Source organism: Carassius carassius, chromosome 6 (assembly GCF_963082965.1).
Source record: "Carassius carassius chromosome 6, fCarCar2.1, whole genome shotgun sequence".
Taxonomy (NCBI): Eukaryota; Metazoa; Chordata; class Actinopteri; order Cypriniformes; family Cyprinidae; genus Carassius; species Carassius carassius.
Genome location: NC_081760.1, coordinates 18,047,958 through 18,073,792, shown reverse-complemented (window position 1 = coordinate 18,073,792; position 25,835 = coordinate 18,047,958). Strand labels below are relative to the sequence as shown.

The window sequence follows — 25,835 nt, the reverse complement described above, 5'->3', positions numbered from 1 at the left end:
ATACACACATATAATAGTGCTGTCAACGTTAAAGCATTAACACATGCAATTAATTGTACAATCCTTAATACGGTAAAATAATTTAACGCAAAATTACTGAAGCACAATTTCTATTCTAACCCTTTACCCAATTTTGCTTCTCTAGTTGCGATCATGGCATTTTAAGCTGCTAAACTCCAGGAAAGTATTCAGTCCAATGATCCAGTAAGCAAATGCATTCAAACAATTCATCCAAAACAGCGCTATTATAAAGTAAACACTGCTGATTACATCAGAGATTGCAGAGAGAACAGAGACTTGCATTGCGTTTTCAGTGAATTATTCATTCCAGTGTGTTTCACTTTAAAACACGAGCTCTGTCATATTGTCTCTGAAAAGCATGAGCCCTCACATGTCCCCACTGTGTGAAGTAGAGACTGAACAAATTGTCAACACATCCCACACCTGTATGGCCAGATAATACACAAACAACGCTTTCTGGACTGGATAACCAGTCTCGCTAGTAAAGTTTTTACGGATGAAGACTGCAATCAAGATAAAGACGATTGCGGTGGCGTACAGGAGTCGTACAGTAAATGCGTTATAATAATGCATGTATGTTTGCTCTTGACGCGCTGATTGCACATTGTATTTATGCACAGGAACAGACATTTCTAAAATGTAAAAAAGCTCTTTGCTGTTGCACTGTACACACTATTCAATTCTGATATTTTTTTCTTTCATATGTGACCCTGGACCACAAAACCAGTCTCAAGTATCAACAGAGATGGGTAGAGTACCCAAAAACTCTACTCAAGTAAAAGTAAAAGTACTTCTAGAAATATTTACTCAAGTAAAAGTAAAAGTACTAGTCTGAATAGTTACTTGAGTAAGAGTAAAAAAGTATCGGATAAAAAATCTACTCAAGTAGTTAGTTACTAGTTACTTTGGGTCATATATACTGAGCCTATTTTTATTTAGATATATAGATAACATGTATGTAATGTATGTGTGTGTGTATAAATATATATATTTCATCAGCCTTTACTCAAGTCTTTAAATGTCACATAATCCTTCAGAAATCATTCCAATATGTTGATTTACTATCAATGATGTTCTTTTTATCATTATCCTAAACAAAATGTCACAGGTTCCAAAAAAATATTAAGCATCAAAACTGTTTCCAGAATTATATTTTGAAGGATCATAACTCTGAAAACTGGAGTAACAGCTGATGAAAATTTGGATTTGCATCATGAAATAAATTATATTTTAAAGTATGTATTATATATGTATAAATAACCTCTGGCACAGAGAAGAGAGAAAACTCCTCACATGACTGTTAAGTTACAGAACATCTGCCTGTTTACTTAAGCAACAGATATAGGTGTCATGCCATAACATATTTTTAATACGACTGACTTTATATTAAATGTGAATTTAACATTGAAAGTCAATGTGATATAAAAACAGCTACTAATCTTTCATTGTTCATAAAGAGAGCAAATAACATTTACATTATCAAAAATCATTTTCACTGAGAGTCTAGAGTTCAGTCACTCTCAAAAACTCCCATTAAAATCACTGAAACTGTTAACACTGTGAAATCTTATTTACAGATTCGTACACACATCTGCACTTTGTTGTTTCTGACAAGAGTATTTGCCAGAAAGAGGTATTCAGTCAGTGAGCGAGTGAAGGAAGCACCAGAATTTTAGCGATGACTCATCTGAACACCTCTGATTGGCCATTGCATTCATAAGCTCAACAGAATCGTGTGTGATTGGCAGTGTTGGGAAGGTTACTTTGGAAATGTAATAGGTTACAGATTACAAGTTACCCTATTTAAAATGTAATAGTAGTGTAACTTTTTTAAATTACTTTAATAAAGTAATGTAACTAATTACTTTTGAGTACATTTTGATTACTTTTATAAATTTCTAATGAATGTTAATTTGCAACTGTTAATCATCTTCAACCATTTTACACCATGCAGGTTTAACTTTAACAGTAGTGCTCAATACTGTCAGACTTTCACCATCCTTCATCACTTAAATTAAGATGATCACATTTGAACACATCCACCACACAATCAGACTTTAGTACTGCCTTTTACTTAGAGATTGATCTGAAGTTCAAAGCAGATTTAAAATCAAAAGAAATAGTTTATAGATACTGTTTTTGAAACCAAATCTTTGCATAACTACAGGCATCTAACTGCATCTAACAATGGTTTGGGGAAAAATAGTTAATAAAAAAATTAAAGCATATACATCAACTCAAATACGGTTATCTAATAAGCATGTGTCCTATTTTGTGTACTAAACTCCTGAAACATTGGTGTCTTTTTGAAACACTGCTGTCTCTTTGTATATGATATGATGATAGTTTCTCAAAATAAGTAAAAAATGCTCATGGAGTGACTGTTCTAGAGATTAATTTCCATGAGGGGCGGACTGGGGAAAAAAATAGGCTGGGAAATCTCACACTCATACACCCACAACCCATTCTGAAACATGGACAACCCTATTTTTTTTTTTTGGACCTGACATCAAAAAGATTTGAATCCTTAGGTTGGGGGACTTGCAACGTAATTAAGAGTTCTCTCCTGAACTGCACCTTCACTTCCATTATCCATCCATCCTCTCATGACTTTAATACTGAAGATTTTTATTTGACTTTTACCATGTTTGTAAGTGCAATTTTGTTTTTTTGGCAAATGATTTACCACTTGTATTTTTTTACTACAAATTCCATAGTTAAACCACGGTTAGTGCCATACCATAGGCTATATTAATTTTCCTAAGGGTTGTGTTTTTGTATCCACTAGCTCCCCCTAAACCTATGATAAAATATGATGATTTGTCTGCTAACTTACTACTGTAACTTTACAAAAGATAATAATGACGTCGTTTATACAGTATTTTGAGTGATTGTGAGCAATGTGCTGCTGCTGCTTGACTAAGTAAACAAAGACAAAACTACATTAGCATATTTACAGATGAAACTGACCTGCACCGCTTCTCTGCTCCAGCTGTGCGCTTACACAGTTCACTCCGGTCTCTCTCTCTCGCATTGATTACTCGGAGTCTGATCCAAACCGTTTATCGGAGGCGCGGAGAGCGTGCGAGCCCAACCATTGCCAGTCACGACTAACCGATTCATGATTTATTAGAGATTTAATTATCGAATGGCGGATTCGGAAATAATCGCTTTAGTATATTCGGCCTGCAATTATACAATAACAATATAAAGTAGAAGGCCAAATCGTCTGCCAGGCCACCGGGAATAGTCCCGGTTCTCCCGATGTCCAGTCAGCGCCTGATTTCCACAGACACGCAGAACGTGCAGGATTCATATTCAGTCTTTTTGCGGCTTAATATTCACAGACATCAGTCCATTTCGGGTTTTGATTCAAGTGTACTGACCTACTTTTGATTTATTCGACCAAAATGTGGCATATTGCGTCCGCGTTATAGGCTGAATTCCATTTTTATGACTCGATTCTACGAATATGTTTTCCGCGTCTCGGAGATTATGGGCCATATGTCTTAGTGCAATTTGGGAAAGAAATAAGCTGTATGTGGATGTGTGTAAATATTCAAATGTAATCCTCTTTGTAATCGTTACAATTTTCATAAGTAACTGTAATTTAATTACTCATTTTTTCTTAGTAACTGTAACTGATTACTGTTACATTTATTTTGTAATTAAATTACGTAACGCCGTTACATGTAACTAGTTACTCCCCAACACTGGTGATTGGTTATAATGAGCATTGCTGTAAAAACGCGTCTGTCTCTGGCTCAGCGCCAGCCAGCGAACACACATCTGAATTTAGCAGCTGATGATATGACTTGCTGAACGTACTCACGCCGGTGTGATTGTATTAATAAAATATTAATCGGCTATTTTTTGTCTTTTGGAAGCTGCATTCAACTTGGTTCCCTTCTGTTATAAGTCACACGTACAACAAACTAATGTCACGGGTATCGTGTACTGTAATCGAATATAGCCCAAGTTATTACCTGTTGAACAGTAGACAGCACACGCGATGTTCATCTAATAAAGATCTTCATCGCTAGCAAATAGCCTTTGCAGATTTGCTTTCAATTCAATGCAGTTCCATAGCCACGTTTTCAACGCTGCTGATGTTAAACGTTACAACTCTATGAGTGAACCACTTCAGACGCTCAGAGTCAGTGCATGCGGCAGGGAACTGAACGAATCATTCAAACTGATTCATGAACCCACTCGTTTGCCAACTGGTTTGATCAAGCCTTTGAACAGAGTTGACTCAAAAGAATGAATCATTCGCAAATGAGCATCGCTCATTGCCCAGAAAAAAGTAGACGGCGCGTTTGGAATAAACTGAAGCATTTATAACATTTATTGCATTAAGATAAAGTAACGAGAGGAGCGTCGCCCACAGTAACGAATTAAAAGTACAGATTTTTTCCAAAAAATTTACTCAAGTAAGAGTAAAATAACCCATCTTTAAATATACTCAAAAAAGTATTAGTTACCCAAAACATTTACTCAAGTAAATGTAACGAAGTAAATGTAACTCATTACTACCCACCTCTGAGTATCAATTTTATCAAAGCTGACTAAATAAGCTTCCCATTGATGTATGGTTTGCTAGGATAGGACAATATTTGGCTGAGATACAACTTTTTGAAAATCTGGAATCTGAGGGGGCAAAAAAATTGAAATACTGAGAAAATCACCTTTGAATTTCTCCAAATGAATTCTTAGAAATGCATATTACTAATCAAAAATTAAGGTTTGATATATTACAAAATATCTTCATGGAACATGATCTTTACTTAATATTTTAATGAATTTTGGCATAAAATAAAACTCAATAATTTAGACCCATACAATATTTTTTTTGGATATTGCTAAAAATATACCCCAGCGACTTAAGACTGGTTTTGTGGTCCAGGGTCACATATGTGCTTATATTGGTCCCTTATATCTTTGGTTCTTTGGTGGCCTTTTGGCACTTTTCCATTACCAGTACCAGCTCGACTCGTCTCGTCTTGTCTCTGCACGCTTTTCGCTCCGTTTCCATTGCAGATAGTACCTCCACAATAGTACCTGGTAGTGACGCCGCAGGAAACTACCGTGACCGTAATCTTCAACGTAACACACACCCGCTACCCACACACACAGGACAATGGAGGAAATCGAGTGTATGAATGAAACACCTCCTCGTTTGACCACGGCGTATTCTTCCGAGTTGCCATAATAGTAATAGGTATATCATGGATTCTCTAGCCAAACTATTTAAAAATGGCGGGGTTATAGCTGATTCAGAAGCCCAGATTGTCGTAGCAAATTCAGAATTACCTCCAGTCTTAGGTTCACAAACGGTCGTCCATAAAATGCTTTGCTGTTCTGTTGTAAGTAATCTTAAAGATTCCTAAATGCATCTATTTTCAGAAAGCCAAATATAAAGTGCTTTTGCTTTCGACAAGATAGACGCAGAATCTACCTGACATGCCTACTTCAACAATAACTGTGGTTATTGAAACCATGCCGCCTTTCTTTGAATGAACATTTGGGCGGCTTTACGCAAATATTTCCACATAGTGACGTAGACATGTTGGGGGCATGTTTGAATGAGCCATTTTAGGGGGGCGTGGCAGAATATCAACTTTTATAAAGAATATCTCTTTGGATTTGAGACTTTAGTCTTTGCAACTTAACAGATCTTCTTTATACACCAAGAACTTGTAACACTCCAAAGAGAAAGGAAAAATTTAATTCGCATCATATGACCCCTTTAAACATAGACATAAATTGTAAGAATATATCTAATAATGATTAATAAACAGCCTCTAAGGTAAGGCTATTAAATAGCAGTCCCAAACTATTTATTGTTAATACAATTAAGTTGGAATTAGCCACCATTTAAACACATACAAATACACACACAAGTCATTTAAACACATACAAAATAAAACAAAGTCAAAATAACATGGCATTTTTGGGTTATGGAAATAACAGTTACCATGGTGAAAAACCAATACTATGAACTTCTAATGAAACATGAAAACTGCTCCTGAATAGAATTAATATCATACCTTCATGCAAATCCTTCCCAGCTAACACAAAAAGTACCAGTTTTGTTTTGGTACTTCACAAGCATGCAACGTGTGAAATAAAAGTAGTTTCATTTGCACTTTAGTAAAATGATATACAGTGTGCGACGCCTCTTTGGGCATGTAATTGAAGAGTGTATGCTACAAGCACAGTATAACGTCTGACAGGATGGTTCATTTTTCTGAGGTGAAACTTTTTATTTAATAAGTTACACAAATAACGAGAGAATAATGGGACTGACATTAAGCCTGACAACATCTTGGGACAGCACATTTTTCTCAGTCTTTACTGACACTGCAAAAAAATTACACAAGTTTTTCAAAATAACATTCTCGCATCAGAAAAACACATAGAAATATTTTTTATTTGTTGTTGCTTTGACTGTACACTCCGTGAACCACTAAGAACGGTATTGTGACCCACCAGTTGAGAAACACTGATTTATACTGCTTTACACTGCAGTAAATTACCACAACAAATTCTACTGCGTTTTTGAATAATTTACGTAAAATTACATGTTAAACAATACAAAAGAGCAAGCAACTGTGGATGGCAGTAGATGTTAAGGTAAGACTGGTGATTAGCTGTTATCTGTAATAAACGCTAATGAGACAAAGATTACATTTGAGCGTTTCTGTCTCATCTGCAGCAGAGTCAAAAGCCATCATCAGAGGAGATCACGCTGATTGCGGATCAGCTCAACATGGAGAAGGAGGTGGTACGCGTTTGGTTCTGTAACCGCAGACAGAAGGAGAAACGGATCAATCCTCCCAGTAGCATCGGCGGATCGCCTGGATCAGCCATTAAAACTATCTACAGCAGCTCCACCACAGCAGTATGTCCTAAACCAGAGTAATTACAGATCCTGCAGTCATGTGACACTGTTTACTGTCTTCATTCATGTTCATTACTGACATTATTCTGCTGCTTTTTTTAACACAGTAATTTAATGGTGATGAACATCTGGGTCAGAAAGCCCTCACTGAAGAGATCAGTAGATCCCCCACAATCCAGGTCTAAATAGATTAGATTAGATTTAACTTTATTGTCATTATGCAGAGTACAAGTACAGAGCTAATGAAATGCAGTTAGCATCTAACGTAACATAAGACAATGGTAATAATTACAGTTGGTTGAGTGTACAATAGTATTTATAAACAAGTATTGTTTTTTTATAGAAATAGTTTACTGTGCTTTGTACAGGAACAATTTTAGACAGTTTACAGTGTCTGACTGTGCAAAATATACAGTAAGTAGTGCAAATACATGTATGTAAAGTACTGTGACCAGTGCAGTAAGACAGCAGGTGCAGGTTAGATTGGTGGTGTGGAGTTCAGAAGGGTCACGGCCTGGGAGACTGTAACGCCTGCCAGATGGAAGAAGGGTGAAAAGTCCATGGTTAGGATGAGAGGCACCCTTGATGATGTTCCTTGCCTTTCCCAGGCAGCTTGTGATAAATGTTCTCAATAGTAGATAACTGGGTACCAATAATCCGTTGAGCAGTTTTTACCACCCGCTGGAGTGCTTTGCGGTCAGATGCAGAGCCTATGCTGTACCATACTGAGATGCAGTTTGTGAGTATGCTCTCAATGGTATAGTGGTACAATTCCACAAGGATCCTGGGATTCAGGTGAACTTTCTTAAAGCTCCGTAAGATGTAAAGGTGCTGCTGTGCCTTTTTGACCAGGCTGGAGGTGTTTAGGGACCAGGTGAGGTCATCAGAGATGTGGATGCCAAGGAACTTGAAACTCCGTACATGCTCCACTACAGCTCCATTGATGTAGATGGGGGTGTGTGCTTAACTTCTAGTCTGCCTGAAGTCCACAATGATCTCCTTTGTCTTCTGGGTGTTTAGTTCCAGATTGTTGGTGGCACACCACACAGCCAGGTGCTGCACCTCATCCCTGTAGGCTGACTCATCATCATCTTTGATCAGACCTACCACCGTGGTGTCATATGCGAATTTGATTATGGTGTTGGAGCCATAAACAGGAACGCAGTCATGGGTGAATGGGGAGTACAGAGGAGGGCTCAGTATGCAGCCCTGTGGCACGCCAGTGTTCAGGGTGATGATGGAGGAGGAGAGGTTATCTAACTTAACTTAGACTGAGGTCTGTCAGTCAGAAAATCTAGAATCCAGTTGCAGAGGGATGTGGTGATTCCAAACTGGCTGAGCTTAGAGGGGATTACGGTGTTAAATGCAGAACTGAAATCAGCGAACAGCATTCTCACATGTGTATTTTGACTGTCCAGGTGGGTGAAGGTAGAGTGAAGTGCCATTGAGATGGCGTCCTCTGTTGACCTATTGCAGCGATAGGCAAACTGGAATGGGTCTAGTGTAGCAGGGAGACAGGATTTTAAGTGGGATGCAACCAGCCTCTCAAAGCATTTGGCAATGATGGGGGAGTGTGACAGGATGGAAGTCATTGAGGACCAAGGCAGTGGAGTGCTTTAGTACTGGCATGATGGTGGAGGTTTTGAAACTAGTGGGGACAGTTGTTTGGGCCAGGGATAGATTGAAAATATCTGTGAAGACCTCAGTCAGCTGCTCCACACAGGCTTTAAGCACACAGCCTGGTATTTCATCAGGGCCAGCTACCTTCCATGCATTCACACTACACAGAGTGGAGAAAACATCCGAGGTGGGGAGTGTGAAAGGCAGTTCATTGGGTTGATGCTCAGCTTTGAGGGAGACCTCCTTATTATTTTTATCAAAACGAGCATGAAAGTGATTGAGCTCGTCAGGGAGGGAGGCAGAGCTGGAGGGAGGCACAGTGCTGAGTGGTTTGTGGTCTGTGATAGATTATATGCCTTGCTACATATGCCGGGGGTCTGAAGAATTTAAGTGTTTTGCTATCCTCTGTTTGTATGTGAGTTTGGCCTGGCAGATACCTTTCCTCAGGTTGGCTCTGGCTGAGCTGTAAGTCTCCCGGTCTCCAGACCTGAAGGCTGCATCTCTTGCTTTGAACAGGAGGCGAACCTCTCTGCTGGAATTGATGTTGAAGAGTGGAGTCAGCACCTTCCAGACAGATTTTAACAAATTTTAATTGTAGGTTTCACACATTTGATGATCTGGGTATATACATGCTCCAATGTTTTATGTCCCCTTGTAGTGCAGTAGACATTTTGGTGAAATTTAGGGAGAACAGACCTTAAAGTGCAGTGATTAAAGTCCCCAGCAACAATAAAGGCTCCATCCGTATGCAAGGTTTGTAATTTGCTAATAGCAGCCCAAAGTTCTTTCATAGCCACATTAGTGTCCAGTGGTACATATACTGCAGCAGCACCAATGCAAGTAAACTCACATGGTAGATAGAATGGCCTGCACTTGATAATCAGGAACTCCAGATCAGCAGAGCAGTAGGTATCAACAATGACAGAGTCTGTACACAATGATTTGTTTACATAAATGTATACTCCACCACCCTTGTTTTTGCCAGAGGTTGCTGCTACTCTGTCAGCCCTGAAGAAGGAGCGTCCATCCACCACACTGTTTGGGACATCATTACAGACCCATGTTTCAGTGAATAACATAACATTGCAGTCCATTAGCCATTTTTGTGTGAGGGTCCAGGTCTTTGGTTCGTCCATCTTTTTCATCAGCGTACATTGGAAAAGGGAGATGCTGGGCAGAGCTGGTGGATGTGGGTTTAGCCTTAGATTAGCATGCAGCCCTCCACGCTTTTCCTGTCTTTGTTTATGATCTCTACGACAATGCTGAACAATTTCGGTCGGTGCGAGTGATCTGCTTCTCCGCGGTGATCTATGTAGTGTTTTTTAACACTATTTTCTGAAATCTGGTAAGACGCTGAGCTTTGCGATGTGTTCGCGTCACCATCTTGTCTCCTATTTTAACTAGGGCTGCACAATTAACCAAAATAAAACAAAATCACCATATGGCTTAGTGTGATTATCACATAATTATTAAACTTTTTATTTTATTCTTTTTTCATTTAAAATCAGAATTCCCAATTTTGTCAGAAAAATCACTTTTATATTTTTTTTTCCTAGAAACTTGCAGCACGACTGCAACCTCAGCTATTTTGTGTATGATGCTGTAATCTGTAGAGTGTTTCTGCATGTGAAGTGTTTTCTTATTGATTATTGATGAATGATTGTTTGTGTTCAGGTGTCCAGCAGCACAAACACACTGACTGTCAATTCTGTGGTTCCTCTGAACAACAACAGCATCTCAAACCTCACACTCAGTGGTGCGTCCCTCTGGCCAGTACAACTTTTTCTTCCTCAATATTCCTGATGTGGGCTTGTGAGTCATGGGACACTTTCTCTCGGCTGTAGGTGGAGTTCTGGGTCAGGTGATGTCTAACTCACCATCTGTCATCTCCATGGCTCCTGCTGTGGCCACATCTGCCCCTGCCGTGACGTCACACTCGATCAGCCCGTCCGCCACCACCGTAAAAAAGGAAATTGCCACTCAGCCAGTTTCCATGGCAACATCAGTCACGCAGGGGGCTGGGCAGCTGCTGGTGACAGGTACAGGACTGGGCGGTGCTAATCTGACTGCTGTCACAGGCTTGAACCCAACAATCATAACGCCATCACAACTGACGCAAGGGTGAGTGTGTGTGTGTGTGTGTGTGTGTGTGGTATTATGGACAGGTTTCGTGAAAGACATCCCATGTCACAATTCACACCAAAATAAAAGGATAAAAAAATAAGAAATTATATTTTACTTAAGTCAAGACACTGCGGGCAAAACCCATGTTTTTCATGCACTGCTCAATTTTGAGGTTTTGATGTATTTTGCTTCTATAATGTCTTCTTTTAGACTATTGAAAAAATCCAGTATGCATGTATTTATTTAAAGTTTATTTATTCATTTTGATTTATTTAATACAATTTTATTACACTTTATCTATTTGAATTTTATCTGTTTTAATAAAGGTGACTATTTTAAATTTTGATATTTTGGTTCATTTTGCTCCAGACAGACTTGTTCAGACTAGTGGAAAGAAAACATACACAAATAACCAAAAACATACACTTAATGACAGCATGAAAATGCAAAATATAAATATTTTTCATGTGGCCGAGACCGTTTTTCTTTCATGTTAATCTGAGGTTTTGTTGGTCACTCTGTTGACGATAAAAAATACTCCCACAGTTAAATCTAATTAGTTGTAAACGCTGCTGCACAGAGATGATGGACATGTCTGACTGGGACATGTGTTAGAGACGGCTGACTTTACAGATGATTTCTGCTTCTGTTTTTTGCAGTGGGGCGTTTTTGAGTTTGGCTCCTGCTCTGGGAAACGCTTTTGGTCCTGTGCTGATGAACAACAATGCACTGGCCACCATCCAGGGTAACTATATTATTGTTCATCTCAAATCTAATTAATGTGACTATAAGGCATGAAGAAATTAAGACATTATAAACATTAACACCATGATTTTTTTGTGAAGCTGCTATGAAGCAATGCACTGTAGGGCTGCCATGATTCCTTGATTAAATTCAAGTACTCTGTTATTAAAAATTCCTTGATTGCATTTTTCCTGTGTCAATTAACTGGCAAAATACTGGAAGTAGCACATTCCACGGACAAGAAGCCATGAAAAGCATTACATAGACCATTTTCTAAGGCTGCATGAAATATTAAAACATTTAAAAACCATAATAAAGCATAGTGCTAGTGTGAATTCACAAAAGCTGTGATTCAATTAAATAAATATATACACTGTGGGTTTAATATGCATGCATCTCAGAATGGCTCCATTCACAATAGATAGTTCATCTTGGAACAATGTGCACCATTCTATCATATTTATAAGGTAAATAATTTATAAACCTACGCCAACACAGAAGAATACATCATTATCTTTGTAAATATGTTCAAAATAAAATAACTTGTAACAAAATTAAAGTTTTTAAACTTTGAACACTCCCTCTTGTTTGCATGTTTCGATGATAGTGGCTGTAGCATTTTTATAAGAAAGAAGTAGCCAAATATTAAAGTTTATGTGGACTTTTGAATTAAATGTTGTTTGGTCAATATCAATCAAGGATTAGATCTCGCCATAAAATGGAAAAACAATCATAAGGCCACTGCTAAAATACAAAGTTATAATTGTATTGTTCTATTACTTTGTATTTTAACGGTTATGTTTGATTATTTTCTTTTTATAGTTTATTTGAACCAATTATTATTGCCGCATTGCTATTATATATGTATTTTAAGTCATTTTAAAGTCTATTGTTCGCTTGGGTTTATTTTTATTACCACAAAAAAAATCTGATTAATCGTCAGAATAATCGACCGATGACTCCATTATCAAAATTATTGTTAGTGAGAGCCTTAATGTGCCATATAAATATATTCCATGTGTTTTTCGTCAGCTCTGGCTTCGGGCGGCGTTCTGCCTCTGAACTCCATTAATGGAAACACCGGCTTGCTATTCGCCAACACCAGTGCGGGAAGCTCTGCCCCCAGTCTGGTGACCACGCCCCTCTTCCTCAACCCATCCAGCCTCTCTCTACTACCATCCAATCTGCTGTCAGCAGGCGGGGCTGGAGGCGGAGCTTTCAACCTGCAGCTGGCCAGTGACTTGCAGCAAAGTTCTGTTGCCACGACAACCAAGAGCATTGCCTTGGCCTCGAAGGCTCAGTGAGCGCATGCGGCTTGGTCCAATCCTGTGCTATTACCAAAAATGCTTCTGACATGCTTAGTACTTACTGCAACCGAATGTCTGTCACGCATTTGATTGCTTTAGGAAACGGTCAGGATTTAACTTTATTTTTCAGAAACGGTCAGGATTTAACTTTATTTTTCAATCTATTTCTTAAACTAACGTCAAAATTAACCAAAAATTTTACTCTTTCTGATTCTTCATGAGAGATTATTTCACATAACAGTTTATATTGACTTTCTACAAGGTTTTGTGTTTTTATTTGCAGCTCTGTGAAATGGGCTGATTGTAGATGATTTCAAAAAGCATTTCAGATCTTTTATGTTGCAAATTACTGCAGCGCTGGGTGGAGGTTCTATCAGATGACTTTTGAAATTAGTATTCTAACTCAACATCACTTTAAAAAAATCCGGTTAGAAGGCTTTAAACTAGTAATAATCCATCTCAGCGAGTGCTGCAACTGTGAGAGATGTAAATGAACTCTGCTGTGACATGTTTGTTTGAACATTGATTCTATTTGTAGTTTTCATGTGAATCAGCGGCGAATCTGAATATATTAAATCTGTGTGTAATTCCACCTCACATGTATGTCTGTTATATGAAATGTTGGATGCTGAACTTTTATTTCCCGTGTTTCTAGTGATTTGAAGCCTGTGAATGGATCGATCTGATCAGCGTGTGAATCTCATGATGACACAAGCTGCGCGATGTTGCAGTAATTAGCCTCTTTAATTTTTTTCCCCAAATATAAGTGTTTTTCTTTCAGACTGTAGTTGCATGTGGCCGTTATTGATGTGCTGTTACCAGTGACGCTTTGAGTCATTTGAGAATAACAGCGAACAGAATCACAAAAGAAGCTGCAACCAAAGCCAGTCTCTGTTTTGTTTTGTTTTGTTTGGTTTCGTTTACTTTAGTTTCCCGTGGCCGGACGGAGGCATGTAGCGTGTGCATGAGCGCAGGGGTCAGAGGTCAGAAATACCTCCAGCACTGATGTTAAAGCTGCTTTCTGTGATGCACAGATCTTCAGCTGAAGACTCTGCTCTCAGAACTACTGTGTACAGTCTCTCTTAACACGTTTATACTTTATTTGTTTCTTTGCCAAAGCAACTGCTTTTTTTAACTTCAGCTTTCATGGCATGTTTTAACATGTTTCATTGACATCTCGTTGTTTTTATCTGCTTTCCAACAGTCTGTGTGAGAAACATAAAGATGGAACTATCAGCACATGTAGTTTGAACCGTTTCAGCTTCTTTCCTCTGATAATTTTCTGTATTTGTACACACAAAAATATTGAAACGAGGAGGCAGCATTGATCTGTTAATATCACTCAGTCATTTACATTTGTCTCATGCTTTGTAGATTATTATATTATGTATATCCGTGATTGTGTGCGAGCTGCTGCACTTTAGTTTCATGTTTACTGGCTTTATTATTTTCTGCAAGAATGAGAATGTGGATGAAAATCAAAGAACCATCAGCTTTTGCCGACCCTCTGTTTCTTTTCATCCTTAGTCGAAAAACACACTAAATATATATATATATATATATATATATATATATATATATATATATATATATATATATATAAAATTTGTTTTATTGTTGTGGCTCCCAAAGCAAAAATACACTTCAGCGTGAAAACAAAAGATTTTTCATTTTCTCTTTGCCTTGCCCTTTCCCTTCATTTTTGTTTTTGTTGTTGTTTTTTTTAACCTGTTAACAACTGTCACCCTGTCCCGTATACGGGACGCCTACTTCACTATATTACAATTAAATCCTAATCTAATCATGACAAACAATATATAGTTGGAAAGGTCTAAGACTCCTAAATATATATTTTATAGATATCGTTTGTGTAAATTATGTAGGAAAAGTAATAGATTAATTTATGCCAAGAGTGCACCTCAAAAACCTACATCATAACAGTTCGACCTTTGTCAAAAAAAAAAAAAAGTATTCTTTGTTGCCTTTTTCTCTATCACACTTTAGAAATCATCAGACATGATCTATCACTTGAAAACTTAAAATCTCACAATTCATCCTTTGAAACCCATTTTAAAATCAAACATTGCATTACCATGAAAATGGTACATCAAACTCATGTTACAAAATGTTTTCAGTCATGCATTATAAAAATGTAGGTTTGGATCATGCACTTTCAAGTCTATGTTCAAAAATGTAAGTGACAGTTATCAGATTAATGTATATTTAATTGTATTATTATTAATAATATTTTTTTTATCCAGAGATTGATTTTCTGGTGGAATATAAATCATGAGATAAATCATCTCATGAGTGTCTCTTGTCGTTCTCATGAGCCGCTTCTGAGAGATGATTCTGTGAGATTCTCTACAGAATGTGTTTGATACGGAAGGGCTGTTCGCACACACACACACAAGCTCAAACAGACACACGCTCTCGTTCCTCTACAGGTTTTTGGTGATTAATCAACTCTCACAGTTCAGTTGTTGTTGTTTCCCATAGAAATGAACCTTTCTGGATTTGCGATTTTGTGTATTTTTCTTTGCTGTTCATTATCAGATGATGAGTTTGTCATGTTGCTGTTGCTGCAGCTGTAGATTTCATTGTTGTTTTTTTCTCAGAGTGTTTATCTGTATGATCTCCAGGTATTTTGATCAACAGTCAAATCAAGTTTCCTTTTTATTTTTTATTTACTGAAAAAGAGAAAAATAACTTTAACAAGCGGATACAAAATTACACAGAACGGAAAAAAGTAACAACCAAAAGAAATAGTAAAATTCTCAGTTTTAAAAATATTACATGTAATATTACACTATTATAAAAAATACTTTACTTGTTTAACCTGCGGATCATATTTCATCACAAGATAATGCATTTTTTAAATCATACAGAATATCAAGGTAATAATTTACAATAAGGTCTCATTTATCAACATTATTAATGCATTAACATTTACAATGTGTGAGATATCATTTACAACATTGACCTTTGTTAATGATAATAACATTTTTAATGTTAGTTTACAGTTCATTAACTAATGTTAACACACAACTTTTTATCTTAAAATGAATTGGTAAATCCTGAGATCAACATTAAGATGAATAAATATTATAGATTTATTCTTCGTCGTTTGTTAACAAATGAACCCTTATTGTAAAGTGTTACCAAATGGCGTTATTGAAAATCGTTGAGAGTTACAAAGGTCTCATTGCACTGTGAATTAGTTGAATCTTACAATGTGTAAAAGTTTGGTCTTCAGTCAGGTTTGGTTTTATAATGATTTATACTATACATGTGGGACTTTTGGGTTCGTTATGAAATTCTATAATTCACGAAGTGGAGAAACAATAAACACAGTCACTGTAAAAACATTGAATAGTCACTGGAGTATGTAGGGGAAAAAACTACTGGACTGAAATCAAAGACACGAGTGAATGAAGGTGTTAAGTGGCTGAATCTGCACTGGACTGTGATCCTGACGGCCGGTTTGTGGAGAATCAGCATTTAACGAGGCGGCGGGTGAATCGGCTGCTTGTTCAGAGAATCATACGTGTCTTTAGTCATGGAGCTCAAACCCTGAAACACAAAACACGTTAATCACATCAAACCAAATGAAGTGACACTTATTTGACAGTGATCTGATGTTTAGTTTTGCTATTAAATATGTCTGACCTGATAAACCTGATCAGGACGGCGGCGCTGGAGGAAAATCACAAGATCAGTTTGAGACTTTTGTTGAATCATTCAGATGAATTGATATGAAATTAAGACTGAATCAGTCACACTTACGCCCGGCTTCGTCTCAATCTCACGGTACGTGTCGTCTGTCTTTTTCTGCAGAGGCTGAAATAAACCATCACAATAATCATAATCATGTCGTGATCACAGTTTTGTGGAAGAAACGTATTAAATCATTTGTTCGGTTAAGTCAAACATTAATATATTATATAAGTGTGAGCCATATTCTACAGCATATTTACCAGACTCATTCATTCCACATTTACTAATATTAAGAGCAAATCTGCAACACTTTGAATCTTTCTCTCTGACTGTATATTAAAAATAACTAGGCCTAATGGTTGAAATTGTTTCATTTAGGAATGTGTCAGATGTTGTTAACATCTGAAGGACTTCATACACTTAAAAATAAAGCTTTTTAGTGATGCAACAGAATAACTTTTTGATTCCCCAAAGAACCTTTCAGTGATCAAGTATTAACAGAACCTTTTTAATAGTCTAAATAACACACACACACACACACACACACACATATACCTATATATATATATATATATATATATATATATATATATATATACATTTTAGTATTATTTAAAGCTTCTTTAATCTGCATTTATGGTTCCATTAAGAATCTTTTAACACCTATGGAATCTTTGCAGCTAGATTATTCAAAGAACCTCACACTAAAAAATAATCATAATAATAATAATTTAGTTGTATAAAGAACTGATTACCGAAAGGTTCTTTGGGGAACCACAAATGGTTCTTCTATAGCATCCTGTGAAAACCTTCCTTTTTTTAAGAGTGATTGCCGTTAAAAGCTCTAAGCTCTTCATGGAACCATAGTTGCCAAATCCGCGTATTGTACGCAACTTTGGCTTTTTTTTTAGACAATATTTTAGTAGGATATACATATGTGGCTATGTTACAGTTCCTCTTTGAAGCTCTTGCATTGTTCTCCTTTTCCATCTCTCCAATCCTATTCTGCTCACAGGTGACTGGAGATTTTTTCCAGACTGGAGTTTTGTTCCAGCTTTGTTGCAGTTTGCTGATATGTTTAATAAGTTAGGCTCAGTTTTTGGTAGCTAATAAATAACATAATGAATCATATTGATGATAATAATTTATCAAAACATAATGGGCTTGTTTTTGAAGCTGCAGTTGCTTATTTGTCTCGCGAAAGTAGACAACTATGCATGGAACAATTTATGTCAAAGGAGGCCCTTCATTTTTAAGCGTTTGAGCTAAAGCGCCTCCTGTAACGCTCAGTTTGAGTTTCTGCAGGTTGATCTGATGGGGTTTCTGATGGTGGTTTTGCATCTCATCATCAGTGGAAAGTGCCTCAGGTGCCTCTGTGGTCACTGACGCGCTTCAGCTACTAATAAACTTCCTTCCTGTGATGAAGAAGCTCTTACCGTGTAAGTGCTGTCGTCTCCTCGCCTGCGTCCCTGTGAAACACAGACATGTAGATCACATGCTGCTCCTGTCCCTCATGTGATATGATGTGATGGGTGTCAAATTATTTCAATACTTACCCCTCCGGATCGACCTTCTTCAGTCGATCGCTGCGTCAGTACGTCGTAAGCCGACTGGCCGCTCTTATTAACTGGCTGGAAAAACATCAGACGCTCCGTTAACATCTTTAATATTGTGATCGCTGGCTCATTGATCACGTATCTAATTCTCACCTGATACAAAGAGTCTTGCTCCACGTTGCTTTTCTTCTTGAAACACTGACGAAAGAAGCTTCATTAATGAACTTTTTTTTTTTTTAAATATACTTTTATATTTACATGTAATGCAGGGATTCACCGTTTTTGTCAATATTTTTATTTTATTTGCATATCTATGGTTGAATGGTCACATGGCATGCAGGTAATCAAATACAATGATTTTATTTTATTTTGATTTGTTTTTATTTATTTTCCTTTTATAGTTTTAAGATTTAAATCAGTTTTAGCTATTCATCAACTTCTGAACCCCAGTTTAAGATTTTACTATTAGTATTGTAATATCAATATGGTACACGATTATCCTATTCAGAACAATGTGATACATTAGTTAGGATAAAAGTGATCAAAAAGTAGTGTGATTATTTTACCTAAAATGTTTAATGTAACAGATTACATTGCTAACATGTAATTGGCTATCAGTATTAGACTACAGATTGTAGGTAATCTACAATCACTATGAGTTTAAGGTTATTTTCACTCTGTAGTCAATCTGGTAGTCTCTCATCTACGTAATTAAAACTTTGACTGTGCTGAGTACATTGTCCAACATCGTATTTCAGAATTACACACCAGTATACAATTTACTCTATTTCTGGCATATTACAATAAGAGTAATAGTAGTAAGGACAAATTCATGGGGCGTGCATCATCTGTGTATTTGAAGTGCACTTTTTGGGATCTACATTAATCACGGTTCAAACTACAGATTAGCATATAATAGGTGTGTGTGTGTGTGTGTGTGTGTGTGTGTGTGTTATAGACTCTTACTCGCTCACGCACGAAGAAAGCAGTGATGGCGATGCAGTACAGAAGCAGTAATCCGTCCAGGATGTAACAGTAACTAGGATCATACATCGACATTGCTGAAAACACAAGAAAAAGCAGATTGTTGTATGAGTCCGAACAAAGCATCCAGCAGCCATAATTCAGTCGAATATGAGCACGTTCAACAGGGTTATATTCAACAGAACAAACACACACACACACACACCACATGTTGGGTTTTCCATGTTTCATGGGGACATTCCATAGGCATAATGTTTTTTTTATACTAAGCAAAGTGTATTTTCTATCCCCTACCCATCACACTAAGCTTTCTGCATTTTTAATTTTTCAAAAAAGATCATTCTGTATGATTTGCAAGTTGTTTCGCTCATGGGGACCAAACAACGTCCTCACAAGGACAAGGATTTTGGATATATTGCCATAATTGAGAGGACATTATGCCTGGGTTGGTTTACCTGAACCACACAGACTTACACACACTTCACATAACACACACATACACACACACACACACACACACACACTTCACATACCACACATACGCACACACACACACATAAACTCTCGCTCTCTTATGAAGTGTTTGTGGTGTTCATCTCGAGTGTTTCTAGTTCAGCGGTTTGTTCAGCTGCTCTAACTGACTAAATGTGTGTGTATGTGTGAGAGAGATAAAGAGGGAGGAACACGAGAGTGATGCAACACACACACATAATAAATCGTTGTAAAGTGGCAATACAACACAAGCCAATGAAATGCATCGTGTGTGAAAATCAGAAATGTGCTGCACGTTTGAGTCACACAGAACATTAAACCATACTAAGCTGCAAAATCATGAATAGAGACATGTCAAAGAAAGCAGCCTTTACAAAGTTCATCAAAAATGGTACAGTCTTACAAATAAAGTTTTTTAATGTCATCCTTGGTTCCATGAAGAAAACTTTAACATCCATTGAACCTTACTATTCCTCAAAAGTTCCTTCATGAAACAAAAGGGCATCAGTGCAAAAAAAAAAAAAAAAAACCTTTTGGAAGCTTTATTTTCAAAAGTGTAACTATAATCATTACGTTTAATATTTATCAAGTGTAGCAGGCTCCAAATATAGATCAGATGTTTCTGAATCATTTTCAGTTTTCTTTCTGGCACTGCTTTTATGTTCAGACTTTTTTTTTTTTTTTTTACAATTAAGGTTCTGCTTTAGGATCTGATTTTCTCATGTAATATGTTTTATACATTTTCAAACAAAAACATATATATATCTTTCATGTTAACACTGAAAGTACTGAAATTGTTTATTATTTGATTGGTCAGGAATAGTGTGAGTTTAAAGAAGTTGTGATTCCCGCATAATTATTTGAAATAGTTTGATATTTGACCGACCAATGTTTGTTACATGTTTTAAACAAAAACATTTGAGTTCTTACAATTTGTATTTATTCCATAACTAGAATGTGTAGTGAGTAGTTTTAGAGATCAAAGGTCACATGTATAACAGTTTGATTAATTTGAATGGTTTAACAGATATAGTTCATTTGTTGGTGTAGTTCAGTGGATGAACATCTGCTTTAGTTTAATGGTCAGATGTTGATTTTCTCCTGATTCAGAAGAATATGTGAGTTTGCTGGTCTGAATGTGGGCGGATCTGAACTTCCTTTTCCACACCGCAGCTGTGCACTGCTGTGGTTAACGTAACCTAAAGTGTCGGATGGCTCAAGCAGGTCATCGCCTTTAAACGGGTCAAACACAAACCTCACACTTGACTTCAAAACAGCTGCTGGTCATCTGATCATCAAAAGAGCTGACAGAACAGAGCTAAAAAATATTGCAGTCAAGTATTATTCTGGAGTGTACTTTGAGTGCAATTTAAACTGAATACTTCAATTTCTGAAGAAAAAAGCAGCATGTTTTAGTCATTACAGTTTTATTTCTACTTGAAATTTACATGGTGTACTTTTGCAGTGTTTTGAGGTTTGGCGGTCAGTTATTATTATCTAATAGGTTTTTTTTTATTTAGGTTTGTTATTTAACCAATCAAAAGAGTGCAGCCGTAAGTCACAGTAACAGTAACTATAATTCAAAGAATCAATGAATAAATAATTTTTAAAAATAGCACATATAAACCTTTGAAGACAGCCCTTTCATGCTCTGAGGTTAAGAGATCCGCTTCTGTGGAAGTCAATATGGCTAATGTTTTAACATTGAGACAAAACTATTGTCCACTACATGACAATATAATCAGTTACAAAATGTATATTATAATTCAATCATGTTTTCTTCAGTGAGAATTGATCATACAGCTGTATATTTTGATAACCACCATTACATTTTATATTAAATGTGATAAATCTTGAAAACTGTTTAGTTTACTACTACTATTACTAGTTACTATCACTACTTTTAAATGCAAAATTAAAATGAGAAAAAGCTTCATGTTTATTGATGTTCTTGCCAGGCCGTGGATTATTGCTATTATTATTATAATTACATTATAGTTAATAAACATAATTTTCATTAACAATTAGTGCTGCCAATCAATTAATTTTTGATCAAATGAATCACGCTGATTAATATAATTAATCGCAATTATTTTCATATCAATATTTGCATAGAAAAATTACCAGATGCCCCAAATAAAAATTTGAAAGACATTCATTATTATTGCAGACAAAAGCCCTGAACTGACATCACAAACAGTGATATAATTCTATATAGTTTTTATTTTTATTCTACAAGTTAATCATTACTGAGCGACTGTCCATTTCAAAGGTGATTTAGGGTTTGTTGAAACTCGTTCTTCTGGTTTCAGCATGTGCGTTTCATCTCAGTGTTTAAGGGCCGTTCACCAGAATGTGTTCCACTGTTCTGTTTTGTTGTTCTACATAAATATGCACTAGACGGATGTTTTTGATCTGTGTGCTGTTATATGTTTACAAAAACTGTTACACAATTCATTCATTTTGCATTAAGAAAATTGAAATTATTAAAATGATTCAATGGGAATCTCATGGCTCTTGTGTTCGTTCAGGTTAATTCCACTTTCTTAATACTTAAGTACAGTTTGATGCTGTATTATTATTATTATTATTTTACTCAAGTATGTTTTTGGCCAGATACTTGGACTTTAAAATTTTTCTCTCAGTATCCAAACTTAAGTGCTGTGAGTACAGATATAGCAGTAAAATACTAAAGGTATACATGATATAATGCAAAACAAACTAAATATTGTATATGTTCTCTGTTATTTTACTTGCAACGAGCTTCATGTGAGATTCATCTAAATGGGTGAAAAACAGGTTAAATTCTGTTATTCTGTTACGTTATTACAATCAATTCAAATAGACGCATTAAATTAAAGGTTAGATTAAGATTAAAAAGTAAAATAAATATGAGCGGATGGGTAACAGATTTAGTGTGAATGAAGCAACCATTCAGTTTGTTGAATGTGAAACAAATGTTTTAATCAAAGAAAAATATTGTTTAATCATTTTTATTAACATAATCAAACCAGTCAACAACGACTCAAACATTTATATGTGCACAAAACTAAAAAATAGAATGTGATTATTTATATATATATATATATATATATATATATATATATATATATATATATATATATATTTCTTAAATGTTAGTTTCTTCATCAAGTATGCAGTATGTATACACTACCGCTAAAAGGTTTGGGATATTTTTTTTAAGAAATGAATACTTTTATTCATCAAGGATCCATTGTATTGATCAAAAGTGACAGTAAATACATTTATAACGTTACAAAAATTTCTAACTCAAATAAATGCTGAACTGTCTATTCATCAAAGAATCCAGAAAAACTATAAATTTATCACAGTTTCCATAACATTTCACAACCCGAAATGTTTCTTGAACAACAAATCAGCATATTAGAATGATTTCTGAAAGAGAAATCTTAGAAAACAGTATGAGAATATTATTTCACATTATTGTTGTTTTTCTCAGAAACATTAATTAAATCTTATAGAACTTTGTGTGTGTGTGTGTGTGTGTGTGTGTGTGTGTGTGTGTGTTAACAAATCCTTCATGGGTTATGTAAATGCACTAGTTCTGCCAGATGACCGAGTTATAATAAGCATCTGTCAGGTGTGACATATTTGAGTTCACAGAATAAAAAAAACATTTGATGGATGTCACAACAGTGCTACATTTCGGCATTTCATGTGTAATTGATAGAATTTTACAGCGTGTTCCTTGAAATTCTGTTTTTCAAACTCTATTTTCCATTGTCTCGTAATTTCATTCACTGAACTATTTAAGGAGTGACTCTGACTGTAAACACAGCTCATTTCGCCCACTGAATGAAAACACTTTCCACAACATCAGCAGTCTAATGAAAAACAAACTTCAGTAGCAGAATCTGTTTCTTCAGCAGACATTTCTATTCAGAAAACTGATATAAAGTTTCATTGAGAATTGAAGATTCTTCAAGACGCTCAAAAAAGTCAAACTAGACAAGCCGAAGCTGACACTGAAGTAGAAAAAAAAACATATCTGATGGTCCGCAATATTTACATTTAAATATGTTAATAATTATTCTAATAATATGCATGTTTGAATTTAAAATGATTCTCCAAAACGTTGACACTTGATATGAATAGAAAAAAAAGAAATAATAATAATAAAAATAATGAAAACAAATATATATATGTACTTGTATCCTAAAAGAATACGCTAGACTGTAGATACATGCTATTTATAGAATAAAATACCATCAGCGTGTGTATGTGTGTTTCTTTCATCTGTGTTTGTGGAAAAACATCAGTAAAGCAAAATGGCTCAGGAAGTTCATATCAAACAATATTATGACACAACTGGAGTGTGTTAGTGACAAACAGCAGTGAAACACACTAATGATCATGAGTGCCAGTGGAAACGGTGAATCCAGTAAGACACGAACACTGATCTGATGTGAGATCAGCAGAATCCTCCAGTGTTTCCACTGCTTTACTGGAGATTCACACGGACAGAATCAACGACTGAATCAGTTCACTGTCACACGACACTCAGTTTCTGTCCTGAGGGAGTTATAAAAAACATCAAACGTTCAGTTTCACCTCGAAATAAACTTAACACATTTAACACTTATTTAAACATTAAAATTAATCTAAGTTTGTTTATTTGCTTTTGGCTGTAAAGATGCTTTTAAAAACAGAAGCAGGTTTTTTTTCAGGTTTTATTTTAGATTCAGCGCATGTTGTTTGGAGAAGCAAAAGTTGGTTCTGATGTTTCAGCATTTCTAATAAATTTGATATTTAATAACATTGAAACTTTTAGCATGTGGTCATTTAATTTAAGGTCGTTGACATTGCTGGATAGTTTATATATTTGTCAAATTGTTTCTTTTTGTACAGCGCTTTTCGAAGGAGTTTTAGATTCAGTCTTGTAATCTTTGTAATATTATTAGTTGTTATGAAATGCATACAATCAAACCAAATAAAACTAGTCTAAATTTGTGAGAGAATTTCATTTCTGCTCTGGATAAAATGTTTGTTGCATTACAGAAATATTTACTTAATATTTAAAGTATGCTATGAAGAATGCTATTTTTACAAATATATATATATATATATATATATATATATATATAATATTTTTGCACTGTTCATGTATTGTAAAATTTTCATCAGATAATAAAATGCGGGGAATAAATTAGACTTTTTTTCACTGCTATGTCAAGGGGATAACAGAAGGAATAACAGGAGTCATACAATAACAAAAGCTGTATGAAATTTAAGATTAAAAAATTCTCATATACAATCAGGTGATTGAAAACAAAAACATCCGTTAACATTATTATTATAAAAAAAATGTGATCATTTGTCATTTTCATACTGATGATGTTGACTGTATTTTGATCTTTATAAGCAGTATTTGTTCTTTAATTCCATATAATCACATTTAAAAATTCATAATAATAATTACATTCAAGTCACTTGACATATTCGATAGAGAGCGAAACATAGACAGATGCCACACCGGCGTGGCCTGTGAGTGAGAACACAACACTAGTGAACCGAAGTCAGATCACCTGTGAACAGTTTCAGTTCAAGAGGCCAAAGGTCAAACACTGAAGAAAGATGTAAATTTTTTAGTTCTGTGTTGATTTTCTGAGAGGATCTTGAATCTTTTGAAAGAAGGAAACGCTCGACTCCACAGAAAGCTTGATAAAGATGGCGGCCTTCCCTCAACTCCAGACTGACTGCAGCGGATGCCTCTGATCTCTGATCAGCTCAACACTCACAAACAGAGCGATGTGTGAATCTTACCTGACACAGGTGTGATGGACAGCAGGACGATCACGGCAGATGCTGCACTTGGTGCAATTATTATCCCTCTGTCTGTCTGACAGGCCGCAGCTTTGAGATGCGTGCGTGCGTGTGTGTGTTTGACTCAAAGACACTGTGATCTGCTCTCTTAACAGGAAGTGGCTCCTCAAGCTCCACCTGTACATATAGACACAACCCATCTACTAAACACTGATGACAAATACACACACACACCTACTCACGGCCTACTCACTCTCAGAAAAATATGAGCGATTACAGTTTTTATAATTGTTGGGACACATTTGTCAATACTTAGATCACTTTTTCAAAACTCTTCACACAGTGAGCATAACAACAGTCTATTTGGGTAAAACTGGGGATCATTTATTGCTTTGGAACATAATGCATTCACTGACTACATTTTTCAAATTAAATGAATTCTTTTCACATGCAGACACAAACACCATCAAAACTACATCCCTACAGGCCAGTTCGCACATTTGCATACTCTTATCAAAACTTTTAAACCAATTCAAAGCCTAACTTAGTAAAAAAGAAGAC

General features: G+C 35.9%; 2 protein-coding genes across 6 annotated transcripts in view; one reads left to right on the top strand and one right to left on the bottom strand.

Moving 5' to 3' along the window:
- LOC132142453 (POU domain, class 2, transcription factor 1-like) overlaps nt 1-12,843 on the top strand; it is a 149,141-nt gene extending 136,298 nt beyond the window's left edge. For all 5 annotated transcript variants that reach the window (XM_059552335.1, XM_059552333.1, XM_059552337.1 and 2 more), the window contains exons 10-14: nt 6,740-6,925; nt 10,220-10,301; nt 10,390-10,666; nt 11,329-11,414; nt 12,446-12,843. In XM_059552335.1, the coding sequence (XP_059408318.1) occupies nt 6,740-6,925; nt 10,220-10,301; nt 10,390-10,666; nt 11,329-11,414; nt 12,446-12,717 (903 nt within the window). In that variant the 3' untranslated portion in view covers nt 12,718-12,843. The remainder of the gene's footprint in view (nt 1-6,739; nt 6,926-10,219; nt 10,302-10,389; nt 10,667-11,328; nt 11,415-12,445) is intronic.
- A 2,712-nt stretch (nt 12,844-15,555) lies between these two features.
- cd247 (CD247 molecule) lies at nt 15,556-25,425 on the bottom strand. The gene is made up of 8 exons (XM_059551553.1): nt 25,275-25,425; nt 18,960-19,054; nt 18,147-18,191; nt 17,994-18,068; nt 17,874-17,906; nt 16,507-16,560; nt 16,390-16,416; nt 15,556-16,293 (listed from the first exon to the last, which is right to left on the bottom strand). Exons 2-8 carry the CDS (start codon nt 19,050-19,052, stop codon nt 16,222-16,224), a joined length of 399 nt encoding a protein of 132 aa, XP_059407536.1. The 5' UTR covers nt 19,053-19,054; nt 25,275-25,425; the 3' UTR covers nt 15,556-16,221.
- Nucleotides 25,426-25,835: the final 410 nt, after the last annotated feature.

Bases quoted from the DNA above. Each gene is read 5' to 3' on its own strand.
- cd247 (XM_059551553.1), bottom strand. From the start codon at position 19,052: ATGTCGATGTATGATCCTAGTTACTGTTACATCCTGGACGGATTACTG. The intron at 17,907-17,993 runs GTAAGTATTGAA...TGTGTTTCACAG, and splicing joins AAGAAGGTCGATCCGGAGGG to GGACGCAGGCGAGGAGACGA. The intron at 16,561-17,873 runs GTAAGAGCTTCT...GGTTTATTTCAG, and splicing joins GAGACGACAGCACTTACACG to CCTCTGCAGAAAAAGACAGA.